The sequence below is a fragment of the Marmota marmota genome, unplaced genomic scaffold (genome assembly GCF_001458135.2).
Source record: "Marmota marmota marmota unplaced genomic scaffold, marMar, whole genome shotgun sequence".
In the NCBI taxonomy this organism is placed as follows: domain Eukaryota; kingdom Metazoa; phylum Chordata; class Mammalia; order Rodentia; family Sciuridae; genus Marmota; species Marmota marmota.
In genome coordinates this window covers 25,953,133-25,972,681 of record NW_026000229.1, presented here as the reverse complement: position 1 = coordinate 25,972,681, position 19,549 = coordinate 25,953,133, and the positions used below count along the sequence as shown (strand labels likewise).

The following is a 19,549-nucleotide window of genomic DNA, read 5'->3' as shown; positions in this document are numbered from 1 at the left end:
GAATTATATATATATATATATATATATATATATATATATATATATTTATATCTGAAATTTAGAGATTAGGTTTTACTGTTTAACATTTGGCGATAATAGGTCAGTAAATCTTTCTTGTTATAGTGAAACTTCACTATACATAACAAAATAAAGTCATAGACTTGAGAGTAATAAGCTTTAGAAGCTAGTCAAACATTGTGAATTTTCTTATAAATGAAGGAAAACTGAGGATTAGTTTTAAATTTTCTTCTCAGAGAGGCTTGTCTTAAAACATGTTGATTTGATACATGTATACATTGTGCAGTGATTACCACAATAAAATTAACACATCCATCAGCTCACTGAGTTACCATTTTCTATGTGTGATGAGAACACAGAAGATTTATTGTCTTAGCAAATATCAAGAAAACAACAGAGTATTATAAACTGTAGTCACCATACTGTTCATTAGCTCCCCAGAACTTGTTCATTTTATAAATGGAAGTTTGTACACTTTGATCCCAAATTCCCCATTTTTCCTACCTGGGAAAAAAACCACTGTTTTACTCTCAACTTCTATAAGTTCAACTGGTTTCTTTAGATTTTCCATATAAGTTAGATCATAATGAATTTGTCTTTCATTGTCTGGAATACTTTTTAAAAATTTTTTGACATAATTCTTTTTGTTTATTTACTTATTTATTCAAACATTTTAAGTTAATATGTATTAATTCTACATATTAATGGAGTTCAGTCTGATATTCCTTTCCAGGCATGCAGTGTCCACTGATTAAATCCAACCCTTCCCTTGCCCACCCAACTCCTACATACCCTTCTCAATCTTTTTAGTAATTTCTCTTCTACTTTTTGGTCACTTTGTTTTAGCTTCCACATTAAAAAATGGTACTTGTCTTTCTGTGTCTGGCAAATTTGCTTTAACATACTGTCCTACAGTTCCATCCATTTTGCTACAAATGACAGGATTTCATTTTTCTTTATGTCTCAATAATACTTCATTGAGTATATGTTTTCTTTATTCATTCACCTATTGATGGGTCTCTAGGCTGATTCCATATCTTAGCTCTTGTGAATAGTGTAACAATAAACAGGGGCCTCAAGTAACTCTTTGTTAGCAGATTCCTTTTCTATACCCAGAAGTGGAGTAATTCAGTCTCATGGTAAACCTATTTTTAACTATTTTGAGGAAGCTCCATATTTTTCTCCATAATGACTATACAAATTTACATTTCTCTAGCAATATAGAAAAGTCCCCTTTTCTCCACATCATTATCAGTATTTATTTATATATGTATTTGTCTTGATACTAGCCATTCTAACTGGAGTGAGATAGAATCTTGTTGCAGTTGTGGTTTGTATTTGCTGATGTCTAATGATTTTGAATAATTTTTTGTCATATATTTGTTGGCCATTTGTATTTCTTCTTTTGAAAAAAAATGTCTATTCAGAACATTTGGGGTTTTTTTTAGTTATTTATATATGTGTGGAGATTAACCCTCTGTCAGATGAATAAGCTGGCAAATATTTTCTCCTTTTCTGAAGACTATATCTTTGCTCTGTTGATGGTTTTCCTTTGCTATGCAGAAGCTTTTTAGTTTGAGGTAACCCATTTGTCTGCATTTGCTTTTGTTTCCTGTGCTTTTGTGGTCCTATCAGAAAATTATTACCTGTACCAAAGGTTTGAAATATTTTCTTTTATTAGTTTCAGAGTTTCTGGTCTCATATTTAGGTCTGTGTTCCATATTGGATTTGTACAGGGTGAGAGATAGGGGTCAAGTTTCAATCTTCTATATCCAGTTTTCCCTACACCATTTGCTGAAGAGGTTGTCTGTTCTCCAGTTATGTTTTTGGCACTTTGTTGAGAGTCATTTGGCTGTGTGTTTATTTCTGCGATTCCTGTTCTGTTCCATTGATCTGTGTTTTTTGTTTTGTGCCAACACCAGTGTGCTTTACTTACTGTAGCTTTTTTTGTATGTTGTGAAGTCAAATATTGTGATTCCTGCAGCATTGTTATTTTTGCTCAAGATTGCTTTGATTGTTTGGGGTCTTTTGTGCTTCCAATATGAATTTTAGGATTATTGTTTTCTAGATCTGTGAAGAATGTCATTGTTATTTTGATGTCAATTGCATTGAATCTACAGATCATTTTTAACAATATTAATTCTAAATCTATTTATGAATATGAGGAATCTAAACATCTTTCTGTCTTCTTCAATTTTTCTTACCAATGTTTTTGTAATTTTTGTTGTATAAGTCTTTCATGTCCTTGATTAAATCTATTTCTATGTATTTCATATTTTGTAGCTATTACAAGTGGAATTGCTTTCATGATTTCTTCTCAGCACATTTGTTGTTGATATATAGAAATGGTATTGATTGGGGTATTTTCATTTTGTATCCTGCTACCTTACTGAGTTGATTCATCAGTTCTCCTAGTCTTTTGGTGGAATTATTGGAATTTTCTATGTACAGAATAATATCATCTACAAACAGGAGTAATTTGATTTTCTCTCCTCCTGTTTGCATGGTTTTTATTTCTTTCTCTTGCCAATGCCTCTGGCTAAAATTTCTAGTACTACATCAAATAAGAGTGGTGGAAATGGACAAACTTGTCGTTTTCCTATTCTTAGAGGAAGTGCTTTCAGCTTTCACCCTTTCCATATCATGTTGGTTCTGAGTTTGTTATATATTGTTGTAAGTCTTTATTATATTGAGGTATAATCCTATATCTAACTAAGAATTTTTATCATGAAGAGATTATGAATTTTATCAAATTATTTTTCTGCATCTATTGAGATGTTCATATAATTCTTTTACCCTTCATTCTCTTGATGTGATGCATGATGTTTATTTATTTGCATATGTTGAACCATCCCTGCATCCCTAAGTAAAACCACTTGACTATGGTGAGTGATATTTTTACTTGCTGCTGAATTCAACTTGCCAGTATTTTGTTGAATAGTTCTGCATTTATGTTCATCAGGGATATTGGTGCATGGTTTTCTTTTGTAGTTATTGTTGTACCCTTGATTGGATTTGGTAAGGGGTAATGCTGGCCTCATATGAATTTAGATGTACCCTACCTAAAAATTCTTTGGAATAGTTTGAGAAGAATTAGCTATAATTATTCTTTGAAAGTTTAGTAAAATTCAGCAATAAAACCATTCAGTCATGGGCATTACTTGTTGGAAACTTTTTGTTATTGATTTAATTTCATTACTTGGTATTTGGATTTTTTTATGTCCTCAGGGTCCAATTATCATAGGTCATGTGTGCCCAAAAGTCTTCTATGTTTTCTAGGTTTTCCAATTTGTTTACCACATTGTTTTTCATAATAATTCCTAGTGAACATTTGTATTCTATGGTATCAGTTTTCATGTTACCAAGGAATATATTTTCCTTGGTTGTTGTCTTCTTAAAAGATGGATTTCAGTTGAGAACACAGATAGAAAAAAAACATAAAGTATTTATATAGTGAAATGAATGTATTCTCAATGGAGAACCTGGTGTGGTTCCCAAGAAAGAACCTGGTGCTGTCCCAAGAAAGGAAGCACCATGGGAATTTACAAATGGCAGGTTTTTATGTTTGGCCTGGAAACCTCCCTTCTTATGTATTATAGTCTTGGTTCCCTACACTGACTTAGTATACTGCCCTACACATGCTCCAAAGCTGAAAAGTTTCTGAAACTGGTTACACTCATTTCTTTGCCATTTTAAGAAGGTAATATGTGGCCAAGTAGGAGGCAGATTTATGTTTTTTTGCTTGTTTGTTTGTTTTTATCAGCTTAGAGGGAATGAGGTTTTGTCATTCAAGATGGAGTGAGCCCTGTTTTCACTTTCCCCACCCACTTCCCCTTGTCTACCTACCTGCTCTAACATTAAGGACTCCTTTTTCACCTTGGATTTTTATTTAGACATCTCTCTTTTTTATGTTCTTTAGTGTAGCTAAAGGTTTGTATGTTGTGTTTGTCTTTTCAAAACAAATCATTGTTTCATAGATCTTATGAAAATGTTTTTTAATCTCTATTTTATTTTATTTATGTCTTCTCTGATATTTGTTATTTTGAACCTCTTTGTTTCTTGCTTTTCTAAATCACTGACCTAAAGTCTTAGGTTGTATTTTAAAGTATTTATGTTTTAAGTAATCAGTCACGTTACTATAACTTCCCTCTCAGTACTGCTTTTTGAGTATTTCATCAGTTTTGGTAGGTTGTGTTTGCATTTAATTTGTTTCAATAATTTTTTTAAATTTCCCTTTTGATTTTTTTGGATGACCTATTGTTTCAACAGTATGTTATGTAATCTCAATATTTTCATATAATTTCTAAAATTTCTTTTGTTTTTTTTTTACTTCCAATTTTATTCCATTATTTTCAGGAAAAATATAGGATATGACTTCAGGGGTTTTTGTTGCTGTTGTTTTTTTTTTCTTTTTGGTAAACCCTCTTTTGTAGTCTAACATATATGATCAATTCCATAGAAAGTTCCATCCATTGATGAAAAGAATGTGTAATTTGTAGCTGTTGGATAGAATTATCTGTATAAATCTGTTAAGTCCATTGGACTGCAGTATAGTTTTATTCTCCATATTTCTTTGTTGATTTTTTTGATATGGATAATCTGTCCACTGAGAGTAAACCAGTAATTATCCACTATTATATTGCAACCTATCTCTTCATTTAGGTCTAATAATGTCTATTTTATAAAATTGGGTGTTCTGACATTTGGTTGGTATACACAGATTTTAAATCCTTATACCTCCTTTTTGAATTGATCCCTTAATCATTATATAGTGACTTTATTTGTCTCTTCTTACCATTTTCCTTTTAAAGGTTCTATTTTCCAATATAAATACAGCTATTCCTGCTCATTTTAGATTTCCATTTCTTGGATTATCATTTTCCATCGATTTATTTTCAGTCTTTTTATGTGTGTTTACTGGTGAGATGAGTTTTTTGCAGGCAGTGTATTGCAGGTCTCACTGAGTTGCTTAGTGCCTTGCTGTTGCTGAGGCTGGTTTTGAACTTGTGATCCTCCTGTCTCAGCCTCCGGAGCTGCTGGGATTACAGGAGTGCACCACTACACCTGGCTTAATGCGTTCTTAATGTAGGCATTTAGCACTATAAATTTCCCTCTTAGAACTGCTTTTGCAGAATCTTACAAGTTTTGATATGTAACATTTATACTTCTTTTTGTTTCAAGATATTTTTTTACCTTCCTTCTGATCTTTGCTTTGACGCATTGGTTGTTCTAGAGTGTAGTTGTTTAGTTTCCATATAGTTTTAAATTTTCTAAAATACTTTCTCTTACTACTGATTTCTAGTGTCATACTTTGTAGTTAGAGAAGATACTTAATATAATTCAATCTTTAGATTTGTTAAGATTTTTTTTGCGTTTGTGGCCCAATATGACCTACCTTGGAGAATGTTCCATGTGTACTTTAGAAGTATGTGCATTATATTGCTGCTGGATGCAATGTTATGTCATTTTTATGTTTTTAAATAATATTGCTAAATAAATCAAGCTTATAAAATGCAAAAGACAGTAGAAAATAATATTTTATCCTACTACCAAAGCTGAACAATTGTTAACATTCTGGTAATGTTCATTTCAAGCTTTTATCTATGTAAAATTTTGTTTTACATAGATGAAACAAAATTATTATAATTACAACATTACTTCATTAAGGTTTATTTTATGTGCTATAAACATTTCTTATATTTTATACAGTCTTTCAATGCACTGGTCTTAATCATCACAAATTCTTGAATTAAGGTCAGGGAACATAATTTTCAACCTATATTTCTATTTTAATCTATGTTTTTCCAATTTTTTGTTGTAATTAATGAAGCAGTCCTCATCTTTGCCATGAATTATTTTTTAGTATTTAAAGTTGTATAAGTTTGTAAAGGCTATTGTAACATCATAACATAGTGCCGAAGACTGAGTGGCTTAGGATAGTGAAAATTTATTGTCTCAGAGTTCTGGAGGTCGACAGCCTAAAATCAAGATGTTGGCACAGCCGTACCCTGAAGCTCTAGGGAAGAATCTGCCTAGGCCTCTCTCCAAGTTCTACTGGTTGTTTGGTTTGTGGCAACATAACTCCAAGCTTCTCATGATGTTATTTCTGTGTGTACATCTTTCTTCATATTTTCCCTTTTAATAAAAATACTATTTTCATTAGATTAATACTATTCTTCTTGAATAATCATTTTAATTAATTACACCTATAATGATCCAATTTGCAAACAAGGTCACCTCCCAAGATATTAAAGATTAGGACCTCACCACATTAATTTTGGGAAGACACAAATTAACCTGTCACAAAAATAATTTCCGTGGTATCCATGTTCAAAACTAGAATTTCCCCCTCAAGTCAACACTAAAATTTTGAAACTTTTGTTCTAATTTTCATTCTTTTCAACTATTCATGATAGCATTTGATTTATGATATCCTCAACAGCCTTGAGAATTATTTTTACTATTAAAGTTAATATATTTGTTCTTTGTTAATTTTATGATAATAATTAGGCATAGTTTTAATCAGTTGGATAATTTTTTATACTTAATTACCATTGTTGAATTTTAATTTATAGATTAATTATTTCTTTAAATTTGAAGATTTCTTCTCATTCCATAGGTTTAATAAATATCCCCTCCTCTTCATTTACTTTTTTCTTTAGTTATTACACATTTAATTTTTAATACACTTGGAACTTTGAGACATATGTATGAGATGAGTATGCAAATGGATATTATAGATGCACCATCACTGACTAATGATTCTCTGTGTCTCTGATAAAAAGTATAAAATTAAGTATAGTATATTAGTTTTATTTATGTCTCACTCGTATCCTCACCTACTATTTTTCTGGGACCATATGTTTTAATGGTTTCTCCTCATAATGCTCACTTTTAAAAGTCCCAGATGTTTCACATATATGTAATCCAATTATACTTGAAATTAGCATAAATGACTGCTACTAGGATTCTGACTATTAAACTTATTGGATAACAATATATATTTCCTATATAGGAAAATGAAATAATATTTTCTTTATTAATATTTTTAGATATTCCATAAAGTGGTACAGCTTATTAAAACTGTTCTTTTCATTGTCAGAAAATATTTATTGGACATCTACTCTATTTCAGGAATGTGGTAGAAATTAAGAAAATGAGATTAAAAACCTACTAATATTGAGGAGCTCAGATTTTAGAAGGATTGCAGATGAGAACACTGGCAGATATGAGTATTAGAAGAGAGGAAAGCTCAGTGTGCAATGACCATGGATCCTTGATAAATGACCAGTTTCCAGGAGTGGGGCTTATGATTTAGGTGTTTTTTGGAGGTTTACAGCAGCTCACTAGGTGGGAAGAGGGAACAACTGTTACAGAGGATAAAAACAACAAATGCAGAGTCACAGATTTCAATAAGTGTGGCACAGAACTAATTTAGTTCTGACTCAAGTTTAGGATGTAGAAAGGGAATGATGAGCCATGAGACTACAGTAACCCTGAAAATCAGTAATCTGATTTTCTTTTGTGAAGGCATTGAGTATTATTGATCTGTTATAAAAAGGGGAGTGATTGATATCTGTATTTTAGAAAGTTTTAGGAGTAGAATATAACAGGGAGATAAGAAAGAAGTCAAAGTGAACAAAAAGGGTTCATTGATAATAAATTATGTTGATTGAATGAATGGAACAGTGAATGAATCAATGTATTGACATAAAAGGCAGCTTAATGATAATTGATGACCTTTGTAAAACTACTTTTATTTCGTGGAATGCTTGAAATAGAAGACAGACACCTATAGGAAACAATGAATACAAATTGCCCCTATGAAATATTGAATATCTGAAATCAGATCTATTTCATTGTTTTAAAAACTAGTTATTGTTAATGTATAGGAAATAATATTTTATTGCTATAAAATATATTATTAAATTAGTTATTAATCTGTTACAATTAGATAGTTGCTTTGTTAGTCATTTAATTAGCCCTTTTAGTACTCAAGGTGATTTTGTTTTGTTTTCTGGATGTAAAATTGTCATTACTGAAAATAACAACTTTGTATCCTAACTTCTAACATTTATGTTCTTTCTTTCTGTTAATGCTTTAATATACTGGCCATAACTTCCAGATATATAATGCTCCCTTTAAAAAGTTACATTATGATAGTGGAATGTTTTGTTTTGTCCTTGATAGTAAAAATGTGCTAATTTGTCACACTTAAGTTGGTGACTGTGAAATTAAGATTTTTAAAAATATATTAAATGTAAGACAGACCCATTCAAACTCATCTTAAAGTCATTTTTAATAATTACTTTGAAGGCTTGAAATTTTATCAAATAATGTTTTGGTACCATTGAAATTCGGGTATATATTTTCTGACCAATTGATGTGGGACCAATTGATATGTCATATTAAATTCGTAATTGGTCATTTCATAATTTTAAATGATTCTTAGGGCAAAATATTCTTGGACATAGCCTGTTTTTCTTCCAAAATAATACTGAACTGTATTTGCTATATTTTATACAGTATTTAAAATGTTTATGTCCATAAGTAAGATTCATCTTTCATTACTTTATAACACAGTTTGCCATGTTTTATATTTGAAGATTAAATATGAGATATTGTGAAATCTGCACAAAGATATTTAGTTATGAAAATTAATCATTCTATACTTAGTGAGTCAGTAAGGGTCTTGGTTGAGCTACATGACCTTGGGCAAATTATCATTCTGAGGCTCATCTATATTTAAAAAAAACAAGAGAGGGTTTAGACTTAATTCCAAGGTCATTCGAACTCTACTGTCCTGCCTACTCATATCCATAGAGATGGCCCTCCAGCATTAAACTAATAAGCAAAGCTAAATATATTTAAGAACAATAGTTCTATTTATAAAGTAAAAATAGTCCTGTATAAAGTAAATATAGACCATATCTTGTGACCTGGCAGATTTAGATGGGAGTTTGAAAACAGCTACAATAACAACCAACACCACTACAAGCACACAGCAATTCATTGTCCTTCCACCTGGGCCCATACACAGTCAAAACTGAAAACTATTGCTCCTGTGGTTTATTTGAAATCATTGTCAGACTGTGGGCCAACCACCCATTGCTGTTTTGTGCGATTCACATAAAACATTGGATCTAAAAGCCCCAAGTGGAGCATTAGGAGCCCTGGGTTCTTGTCTCACTTCTGCCACTTTCTAGATTTGTGATCTTAATCAAGGCACATAACCCTTTAAGGCATCAGTATTTTTAGGATGGAATCATTTATATTATTTTTAGTCTTAGTTCTACATATGAGGAACCATAAATAAGTAATCTTCTAAAAAAATAATTTTATAGACAGTTGAGGTTAACTTTAAAAAATATTCAGTTAGTTGATCTCAACAATGTCCTGAAGTAATTGGGGAAAATATTTCTGATCTTATTTCAGAGTTGAGTGTAGACTCTAGAGAATTTGGTAGTTTGCCTGGTGTGCTCAGTAAGTGGCAGTACCCCAGCTGGAGTCCAGAACTTCTAAATCTTCAACTGTGTTTTTTTTTAAATTGTTGTTGTTGTTTTTAATATGACACATTTTCATTCATTAAATCTAGCAATACTTTTCAAGCATTCTCTCACATCTTTGCAGCTCTTTAAATTATAAGGAATTACTTTCCCTGTTCCTTTGGGGTTCAGCCTTGCAACTGTTCATTTGTGATTTTTAACAATGTAACGATAACACTTGTTCATGTATATGTTTAAATGGTTTCTTGAAAAGTAATCCATCTAACATTTATCCCTTCTTTTCCTGATTCTCTTTCAGATAGCAGTTCTGTGGATGAAAAGGTTTTAAATCATACTTTTTCTTCCCTCCTGAGGGATCTTGTCTTTGTACATGTTTGTTTGTTTACATATTAGACCTGTTTGATTTCTCTGTTTTAGTTGTGAAATGTGCATGTCATCCCAGCTTTCCATTCTTTGGTTGTCCTTTAAGTGTGCCCTAATCTGTTGCATTTATGAAGAGGTTACACCTTGCCAGCTGTGCTTACTTTAGCTTACCTTGCCAACCCTAGGGGTCTGCTTCGGTCAAACACAAGCATCTGTTCTTAAGTCTGGCTAAGTCATAATCTTCCTGACTGATTCATGAACTTCACTGCACATACCAAGTTTAAAGGGCAATGGTATTTGGAATATGATGTATTATCCTGGACTCTGCCAGTGCTTTTGTTTAAATGCTGACAGCTAATTTCAAAACCTCCACTCACAAAACACAGCTTTGACTTGGAGCTGACCCTGCTTAGCATCTGTCATACTAGGTGTTACGTGTGTAGTGCAGTTGACCTGTGTCCCAATGTCACTTACATACACTATAGTATGCTAAAATACTGTTTGTTTTGTTTTGTTTTTTCTTATTCTTCATTTAAGGCTCGAATAGTAAGTGGCAATGATTTGGATGCTTCCAAATTCTCTGCACTCCAGGTGTTTGGTGGGTAAGTAGTTCATAACCTTTATGATTCATTCCATTTCTCAATAGCACTTGACTGTGCTTCTAACACACATTTTGAATGCCAGATATCGCATGGCAGTGTAATTAGTTAGCCTCATTGTTGCTTTATTTTTTCAGAGTAAAGTAGCTTTTATCCTGTTTTCTTAAAAAAAAATAAGCATGAGACACATGTTCATGACAAAAGATTCTAATCTGAATGTGTATGAATATAATATAGATAATATAATATATATATATACATACATATTTCTATGTATATAAACAGATGTGTGTATATACATATACATATATGTATGTATATACATGAAGAAAGTTGAAATCTTCTAATCAGTTAGCATTTAGCATATACAAATGGAACCACACAATTGTATATAAGTAAATTTATATTAACACAATGCTGTTTTGATTTGCTTATTTGCACTTAGTGATATGTGCATGTACATCTTTCTGTCAACCACTCAATGAATGTAATTTATAGCATTGTTTCTCATAATTGCATATTATTACATTTAATTATCAAAATATGTAACATTTAGTCACAAAAATAATATATGAATTGTATTCTCCATGTAAAATGTTGAAACAAGAAGCATCCTCTTTAAGGCCTAAAATAACAGACTGGTTTCACTTTGGCAAGTATGTTCATAGGCCTCTTTCTGTGTGCTTCCATTCATATCTATGTTCATATAAAATCAGTAGTTTTGTAATCTCTGAGCATTTTAACATAAACTAGTCTAAATTTCTTTCTATATGTAAATAAGTAAGCACTAACATTGCAGATTTTATACCAGCAATTGTAACTGTTTCATATATAATGACTCATTTGATCTTTATAACAGCCTATAAGGTAAGTACTATTTTGACATTCATTTTACAAATGAGAAAATCAATGCACAAAGCACTTAGAAAATTCTCCCATAATACAGCTAGTAAGTGGCAAAGTCAATAATTCAGTTCAGATAATCTAATTCAAAAGTCTATTATCTTAATTGCTGTACTATATTGCTTTTGCAACTTGCAGTTTTCTTTTTTTCTTTACTTTTTCATTTAACAGTATGCCTAGCAAAAATTCCTGTTAATTATATCTAAGTAATCCAAATGTTTCACAATATTTATGCAACATTTATTAGTAAATTGTTTCTAGGTGCCATTATTGTAATGATACTGTAGTAAACCCTGTAGTAGTATTTTTTTAAAGATTATACATAGCATATATAATATATATATGTAGAGAGAGAGAGTGAGAGAGAGAGAGAGAGAGAGATCTATATTAGGTGATATTTAAGTGTTGAAATTTGAATATATTTGTCTACAATATAAGTAGAAATGGGTTATATACATACTTTAGGGTTTTTTGGCAAAAAAGTTTTGCAATTCTGTCTTATGATACTGTCATTTGTCATTCTTTTAAAATGAATCTTTTTGTTATATATATATATATATATATATATATATTCACATTTCTTATTTTAAATAAAACGTTGGTAAGATTTAAAGTTTCAAATTTAAAACTCTTGCAAAATTATACACATACACACAATCATTTTTATTCTTATTTTCCATATAGAAGTGATTAAGAGGTAAATTCTGTTATTTCTTTAATGTCAATATTCTTTAAATAAACATGTGAGGAATTCCCCTCATTTCTATTATAATGTCATAACAATTCAAATAGCTATAAAAACAGACATATTGAAAAATTACTATGACTTATCCACAGAAAATTTATATAATAAATAAACTATTTTTATGCTACCCCACACATATTCTTCCAGTTTACTAAAAATGATAAATCAACAAATTGAATAAGGTGGCTATCTTAGAAAATAATTGAGTTGAATTCCAATTTAATCATGAAGAAATATTGAGACATAATTTCATGATGCTGAAGGTTTGTCTGAGTTTATGATCTTATAGACCCTGCATCTTCCACCATAGCATCCATCACTTCGAAATGACTTGATTTCCTAACTCATGTCTAAATATGGACTTTTATCATTGCTAAAGCAACAGAATTAATATACATCCATGTGTTTCTCAAATGCACTGTGGGTAACTTTCTGCTAAATCTGGGTCGTTTTTGCATTTCCAATAGATACTTTCCATATCCTTCTTTTTCCAGAAACTGCCTATTTAAAGGACTCTCCCAGTGATTTTGGAGTTGTGATTGTTTGAGAAAGGGATGATAATTTTTAATCTTAGAGAATTTGTCATAATACACACATTTTGACATTGGAAGCTTCATGCTTAGAACAAAATGACATGAGACATGGAGAAATGTGAGAGATGAGTGAGATCGGGGTTGGATCAAAGATATAGGTTAATCAGATACTGAGGTTAAAAAAAATAGAGCAATGAGTTGCTTTTATAATACTGATTCTTTAATCTGGAAGACAGAGACCTTTCTTTCCATGCAGATTTCATATTGTCTTTGTCCTTTTCATTGCTTCTTGACCTTGTTGGTAGGTATCACCCAGTTTCTTCCTATCTTTTCTAGCCTTCTCCCATCCTTTCCTGTTCTCATCTACATCCTGGGGAACCTGTTTCACATACTGAATTTATGACATAATTTCACTCTCATTTCATCTTTAGAGGGGTTTAGTGGGTACCTGGAATAGATCCCCTCCCCTCTTGGATATCCACATCTACAGTGCTAAGGGGCATCAAGGGGTCAGTCAAAAAGCAGACACCCATGGAAGGAAACATGAATATCTATCTGGTCTCAGCTGGATTGCAATAATTATTGCTCCAGCAAATAGAATTTAAAGAAAACATAGGATATTCTTCATCAGAATTCAGGATAACCATGGACCACGTAGTCCCTTCAGAACTGTGTCCTTAGTTTCCTGACCAGTTCAAGTGTAACTGGAGGGCCAGTCTGACTATTTCATCCCTGGTGCTCCCTTGAGGGAAAGATTTGACCCAGGCTTTGCTCTGGAGGTAGGAAGGTTGTTGGGATGAACATACTGGTGCTATTTGGGGCATAGTCACTGCTATATAATTTTGGTTATTTTAAAGCAACTTAATGGAGAGGGGTATCATTCTGGGTTCCAGGTCATTGTAAGTTCTTCACTAGAAGGAAACCACATTCCTCTGCAACCACTCTGTCCTTTTCACCCACTCTGCCTTCCTCCAAGACAAAGCAAGGCCAGTTTTGTCTTCACATTTAATTTTTCTTCATTACTCTCTTTTTGTGCCTAATTTAGTAAAATAGTTGCTGCATAATTTGTTTTCATGAACTACAAAAATGTATTAAATGGTTAAAATAGATTTGCAAGCCAATCTTAAATGAGGTGAGGGAGGGTCCTGGGTGGGGAATGGAAATGGAATGATGGTTTGATATAAACAAAACAAATACACTATGGGTATGTTTTGGTACTGTTCTAGGATTAGAGAAGTGTGTATTGAAATGTCCCTGTTGGTTAGTTACAGAATAGAGTGTCTAGCATGTTTGACTCTTTAAAAAACATTAATAGCCACTTGTAGGTCCTGTTTGGAAAACCCAGGTACAACTCCTGCTTTTTTGGAGGTCAGTGTGGAGATAGTTGACAAGATTCTTGTTAAGTATCTCCTCTGTATCTTCCTTTTATAAATGCTACTGACTCATGTCTTTTAGGAGAAGGATTAAAAGAGATTTGAAATAAAAATGCTTACTAATTTTGTTAAAAACAGATAATTTATCATTGCATGAATGCTTATTTTCTCTTGAAGAACATGAAGAGAACATCTGCATATGAACTTTGGATCACAAACTTTTAGAAATATTTGCTTATGACTGGGCACAGTGGCACATGCCTATAATCCCAGCAGCTTAGCAGGCTGAGTGAGGCAGAAGGATTGCAAATTTGAGGCCAGGAACAGCAATTCAGCAGGGTCCTAAGCAACTTATTGAGACCCTATCTCAAAATAAAAAGTAAAAAGGGCTGGGAATGTGGATCAGTAGTAAAGCACCACTGGGTTCAATCCCCAGTGCCAAAAAAAAAAAAAAAAAGAAAAGAAAAAGAAAAAAGAATCATTTGCTTATTATACTTTTCCTATTAATATGTTAGTATATTAAATAATGTTTAAATATTATTAAAATCATTATTTTAAAAAATAACACTTTAAATATCTTTCTTGATAAATAAGTATTACAGTCATTCCTCTCAAAAATCACTATTGTTCTAGAAAACTGAGATGGGAGAAAAATTTAAAAACAGAGCAACATTGCTACTTTGTGGCAGTATGAGCTTATCTTTCATTTTTCCACTTTCATCATCCCTAACCACTGCAAAGTCAAACAGCATTCATACCTCCCTCCTCTTCCTTAGGTATCAATGAAAGAAAAACTTATACACATGGAAATTAGATTGTGGAATCAATGATTCTGCTTTCCAGCTTTTGATTGGATCTCTGTATGGTTTCTATAAGTATTGCTGGAAAAGACATGCTATTTTAATTGTATTTTTACTATCTGACACCATAAAAAATCAGACAGGCTCTGGGAAAAAAAATGGAGAGGGAGAGAAAAGGTGAAGAGAAAAAAATATGTGAAAGAAGACTGAAAGAATTATATATTTCAGTGAAATCTATAACAATTAACATTTTATATATTTGGTGATTTTTATAAGATTTTGTTAAATTTTGTCCTATGTGTTAACAAAGAAGCACACGTAAAGAGATTACTAACATATAGGAGATTGATTTTGGGAATAACTTAAAGGTAGAATGCAGAGGGAGCAGAAGTAGGCAAGAGGAACCCATGACAGGGATCTAACATCTGTGAAAGAATAGATGGAAGGAAGGAGGATTGGGTATAAAAGTCTTAAAATGAATGCAAGAACAAAGTGTCAGGCAGACCAATGGGGAGTCCTAGAGAAAAGCCCAAAGGAGTCCTGAATTGGGTAGAAGGGGGCTAGTTTTATTACCCCCACCATGTTCAATCATGGTTGGGAGCAACTTGTGGATAATGTGGCCCTGGGAGGAAAGCCATTGTGAATTCTGGAAGGTAGCAGCTGGAGTCTATCATCATGTTATCCTGCTCTCAGTAGAGGCTCTCTAAAGGATATGTGAGTCTTACTGTGCATGGCTAACTACATCAATTCGATGAAACCACTTTGATAAATGATAGTGAATGAAGTGATAATAAGTAACTTACATGAATCATCTTTTACATGAGAATGACACCTTTTGAGGCTTTGATTGCATATAAGTTTACTCTTCCCTAGATATTTGAAGTCAGAATTCCACTGGTTGTATTATAAAGAACATTGCAAAGCTTCCATGTATTTTATTCTCTTTCTAATGCCAAAGTACAAACCTTATCTGCACCAGAATTAAGAATGGTCTATAAAACAGTGTTGGAGTTAGAGAAAGGCATTTGTGGGAATGGGGATTCTCCTTTTTTTTTTTTCTCCTTTTCTCTGCTAGTCCAAGCTTCTCCCTGCACAATGGTTGTCAAGGGCACCGACTCTCTTTGGCCTAGGTGAAGGAGGGTTTACCCCTTGTCTATGATTCTACGCTAGGCTGTGGCTGCTTTTCTTAACCCCAGGAACTGGATAATTCCCGATTAACTACTACCAGGACAATTGAACCTTGTCAGGAAAGAGTCAATGATGAGAGGGAAAAAGCAAAAGTAGAAATAGAGAAAAATGGAGAGAGGAAGGCAGGACCCTGAGGACAAAGACAAAAACTGTTTTGACTTCATTTTCAAATAGGAATAATTGCCAAAAATACATACAAAAATTTCCAAGGTTATTCAGTTATTGCCATGAAAAATAATGTAGTGAATATGAAAAAGCCAATTATCGGCCAAAAAGTTCTTTACAATTTCTTTGTTTTATAGTTGATCTTGATTGAAACAGCACATTTGTTATTGTTGTAGAATCTAAAAAGGGTTAAGTCGCATAGGCCTTTGTCTTTGACTTCTCAGTTAGTTGTCTTACAAAACAGCACATTTGTTATTGTTATAGAATCTAAAAGGGGTTAAGTTGCCTAGGCATCAATGTAGCCAGCTTACTTTATTCAATATTTTCTGATATTACTTTTATATTCCTCTAAAAAGTTTAGAAGGTTGCATACTATCTTCATGCCCTCTTCCTCACTCCTAGTCTTGACTATGTTTAGCTAGGGCCTAAAATAATTCATGTAACATAGAGGCTAAGGGTGCTCTTACTTTCTTCAGGCTCTTAACCTACTTTTTCTCATGGTGTTGGTCTTCTCTCTAGTTGCTGAGAACTTTTTATTTCAGTTCTCTTAACCTAATTCTCAAATATGATATTTCCCAGTCCCCTTAGTTAACTTTCCTACTTTGAACTATCAGAAAACTTCCTCAGCCTAGAAAATGGCTGTTTTCACTGCTATAGTCACTTCCCCAAGGGTCAAGAGTTGACCCTACACAAACATCATTGCATTCTCTAAACCAAGTATTGCCAAGTATTGAAAAAATAACAGCAATACCACAGTTTGTATTCATCACAACAACAGCTCACTCTAGGGGAAAATGGGAGACTTTGTCTTTGACTTCTCAGTTAGTTGTCTTACAAGAGAGCTCCCTCTCCCTCCCAACAATTTGATACAGAGAAGTTCACTATTGATTAACATGAAGAGTGAACTAGAGATTGTTAATTCATAGGAAGATTATCAGATACAAAGAGGACCCACTTTCACAATCATTATTGCATAGTAATCTAGTCACAGAATATTTTTTTACTAAATCATGTTCACATTCCCATCAACTTCAACTAAAACTTAGTTTTAGTCCTCAGTAACTTTTACCCAGGCAATTGCAAACTGATATTCTGACTAATCTTCCTTTAATTTCTTCCTCCATGTTAAATCCAGTCTCTATATTCTTAAAGATTAGTCTGCTTAAAACCCAATCTTTCCTATTTAAATGTATTTGACATAAGCTCTTCTTTTTCTGCAGGATAAAATATAGATATTTCCATACAAGTTTGAACATCTTTCTCAGTTTCCATTTCTCTTTATTATATGATGGATAAGCATTATCTCCCTCTTCTGTGTGGCTTCTGCCATTTCTAGATCATATTCATTTCTTAAGCTGCACAAACTTAAAGATTCTTGTTCTTCAACTTAATTTTAATCTCTTGTGATATTTAAGGAAATTTGACTTGCTTAAACCATTACAGGAAAACAACCCCTATCATCTCCTAGGTAGTGTCAGGCACAGCCAAGCCAGAGTAATGACAGCCACTAAAAGAAGCTTCCCATGAGTGTAGGGAAAGCCTCAACACTCTCCCGGACTTCTGATGATACCAGACCTGTATATTAGTCCTCAGCATCTTCCTTGCAGTCTTCCCACAGTGCAGAAACATTATATCCTAAATGCCAATCATATTCTTACTTTCATTATTTGATAATACATAAGAATATGAAACCTCAGGTAGTTCTGTATTGTGGGCAAGGGTATCGTCAAAGCCCCTCTTGACTCCTAAGGAAAATATGTTTCACTTCTTAGATCCTGAGAATGCACGTGACCCCACATCACATCAACCTGGGATTCAGATAATGGCTTCCTTTCAAGGAAGGAAATCACAGCCATCATCAATTCTGACAACTGTTTCTAGTCACTGCTGGCACTGAAGACTTCCATGATGGATGAACAACACTGGTTAGCACCTCTGAAGCAGCCTGCTTTATTTTGGCTGCCAAAAGCAAACCCAACATATGTTTTCTCTCATATGTGGAAAATAGAGAAGAAAGGGGAAAAGAAAGTAGGAGGATCTCTTAAAAAATCAATGGTGGATCAATAGAATAGGGGAAAGGACCAAGGGGTGGAATATGGGGAAGGAGAGGAGAAGTGCTGGGGAGAAAAATTGGCCAAATTATGTTATATTGTGTGCATGTACTAATATGTAACAGCAAATACCAACATTTTGTATAACTATAATCCACCAATAAAAATGAGAAAACAATTAAAAATTTAAAATTTTTATAAAGCACACCCTATCATAAGTTGCCATTATCTATTTTCTATCAGTTACTAATTCCACCTCTTATATACTATAAAGGAATACTAAATTATTTACTTTTAAAAAACTACCATTTGCTAAGGCCAACAGTTTTAGTGATTTAAGTTATATCATACATCTGGTTCTTAAAGCTAAACTTTCATCTGAACATTAAAGCTAACAACATAAAGCCTAAGCACGGTGCTACTTTTATTTACATCCCCACCCTAATGACCCTCAATCAAGTTTTATTTTCTTATATGGTACATATATGGTACACAAGGGAATATTACTCAGCCATAAGAAGAATGAAATTATGGCATTTACTGGTAAATGGATAGAACTGGAGACTATCATGCTAAGTGAAATAAGCCAATCCTTAAAAACAAAAGGCTGAATGTTCTCTCGAATATATAGACACCAACTCTGTAGGCAGGGGAGAGGTGAGGAGTGAAGGTTCACTAATTGGATGGGGAGGAACAGCCACAAGGGACAATGCGACCCCAGAAAAATGAAATTTCTAGTTGAGAAACCTGAGGAAAGTGTATTTGTAGAAATGCAACATTTTTCTAAAGCCTTCTCTGTGTTCATCTTCCTCATTGGATATTTACATATGACTATACATTTTCAGTTCTTTCAGATTCTTAATCATGATTTTTACATTTCTGCTTTGGTTTAATTTTATTAAGAAATTAATGAATCTGAAGTACATCACACAGAATCAAGTTTAACCTTATAATGCTTTATAGATATCCTGAGTTCAAGGAGTAGTAAATTAAAACCATAATCAAGTTGTTTTGAGGATTAAAGAAATTAATGCATGATGCTTAGATATGAGATTATTATGATATTTTAACAAGTATTAGTTATGCCATCATAATTATAAATTTTTGACACAATTTTATTTTTAAATAGCATCCAAAATACCTCTTTATATTTATCCCCTATTATATTTCTTGCTTTTTCTAAATGCTAAGGCATCTAGTACATCATATCCTAATATACTATCCTATCATAATATAATTGCTGTATCATTTAGATGTTATTGTGTAAGGAACCACTCCAAATTTAGTGTCTTAAAGCAATGACTC

The 19,549-nt window shown here is 32.6% G+C and overlaps 1 protein-coding gene across 5 annotated transcripts in view; it reads left to right on the top strand.

Annotated features, from left to right (window-relative positions):
* Unc13c (unc-13 homolog C) overlaps positions 1 to 19,549 on the top strand; it is a 583,769-nt gene that overhangs the window by 132,135 nt on the left and 432,085 nt on the right. For all 5 annotated transcript variants that reach the window (XM_048793668.1, XM_015480644.2, XM_048793667.1 and 2 more), the window contains 2 exons: positions 9,823 to 9,845; positions 10,425 to 10,489. In XM_048793668.1, coding sequence (XP_048649625.1) covers positions 9,823 to 9,845; positions 10,425 to 10,489 — 88 coding nt within the window. The remainder of the gene's footprint in view (positions 1 to 9,822; positions 9,846 to 10,424; positions 10,490 to 19,549) is intronic.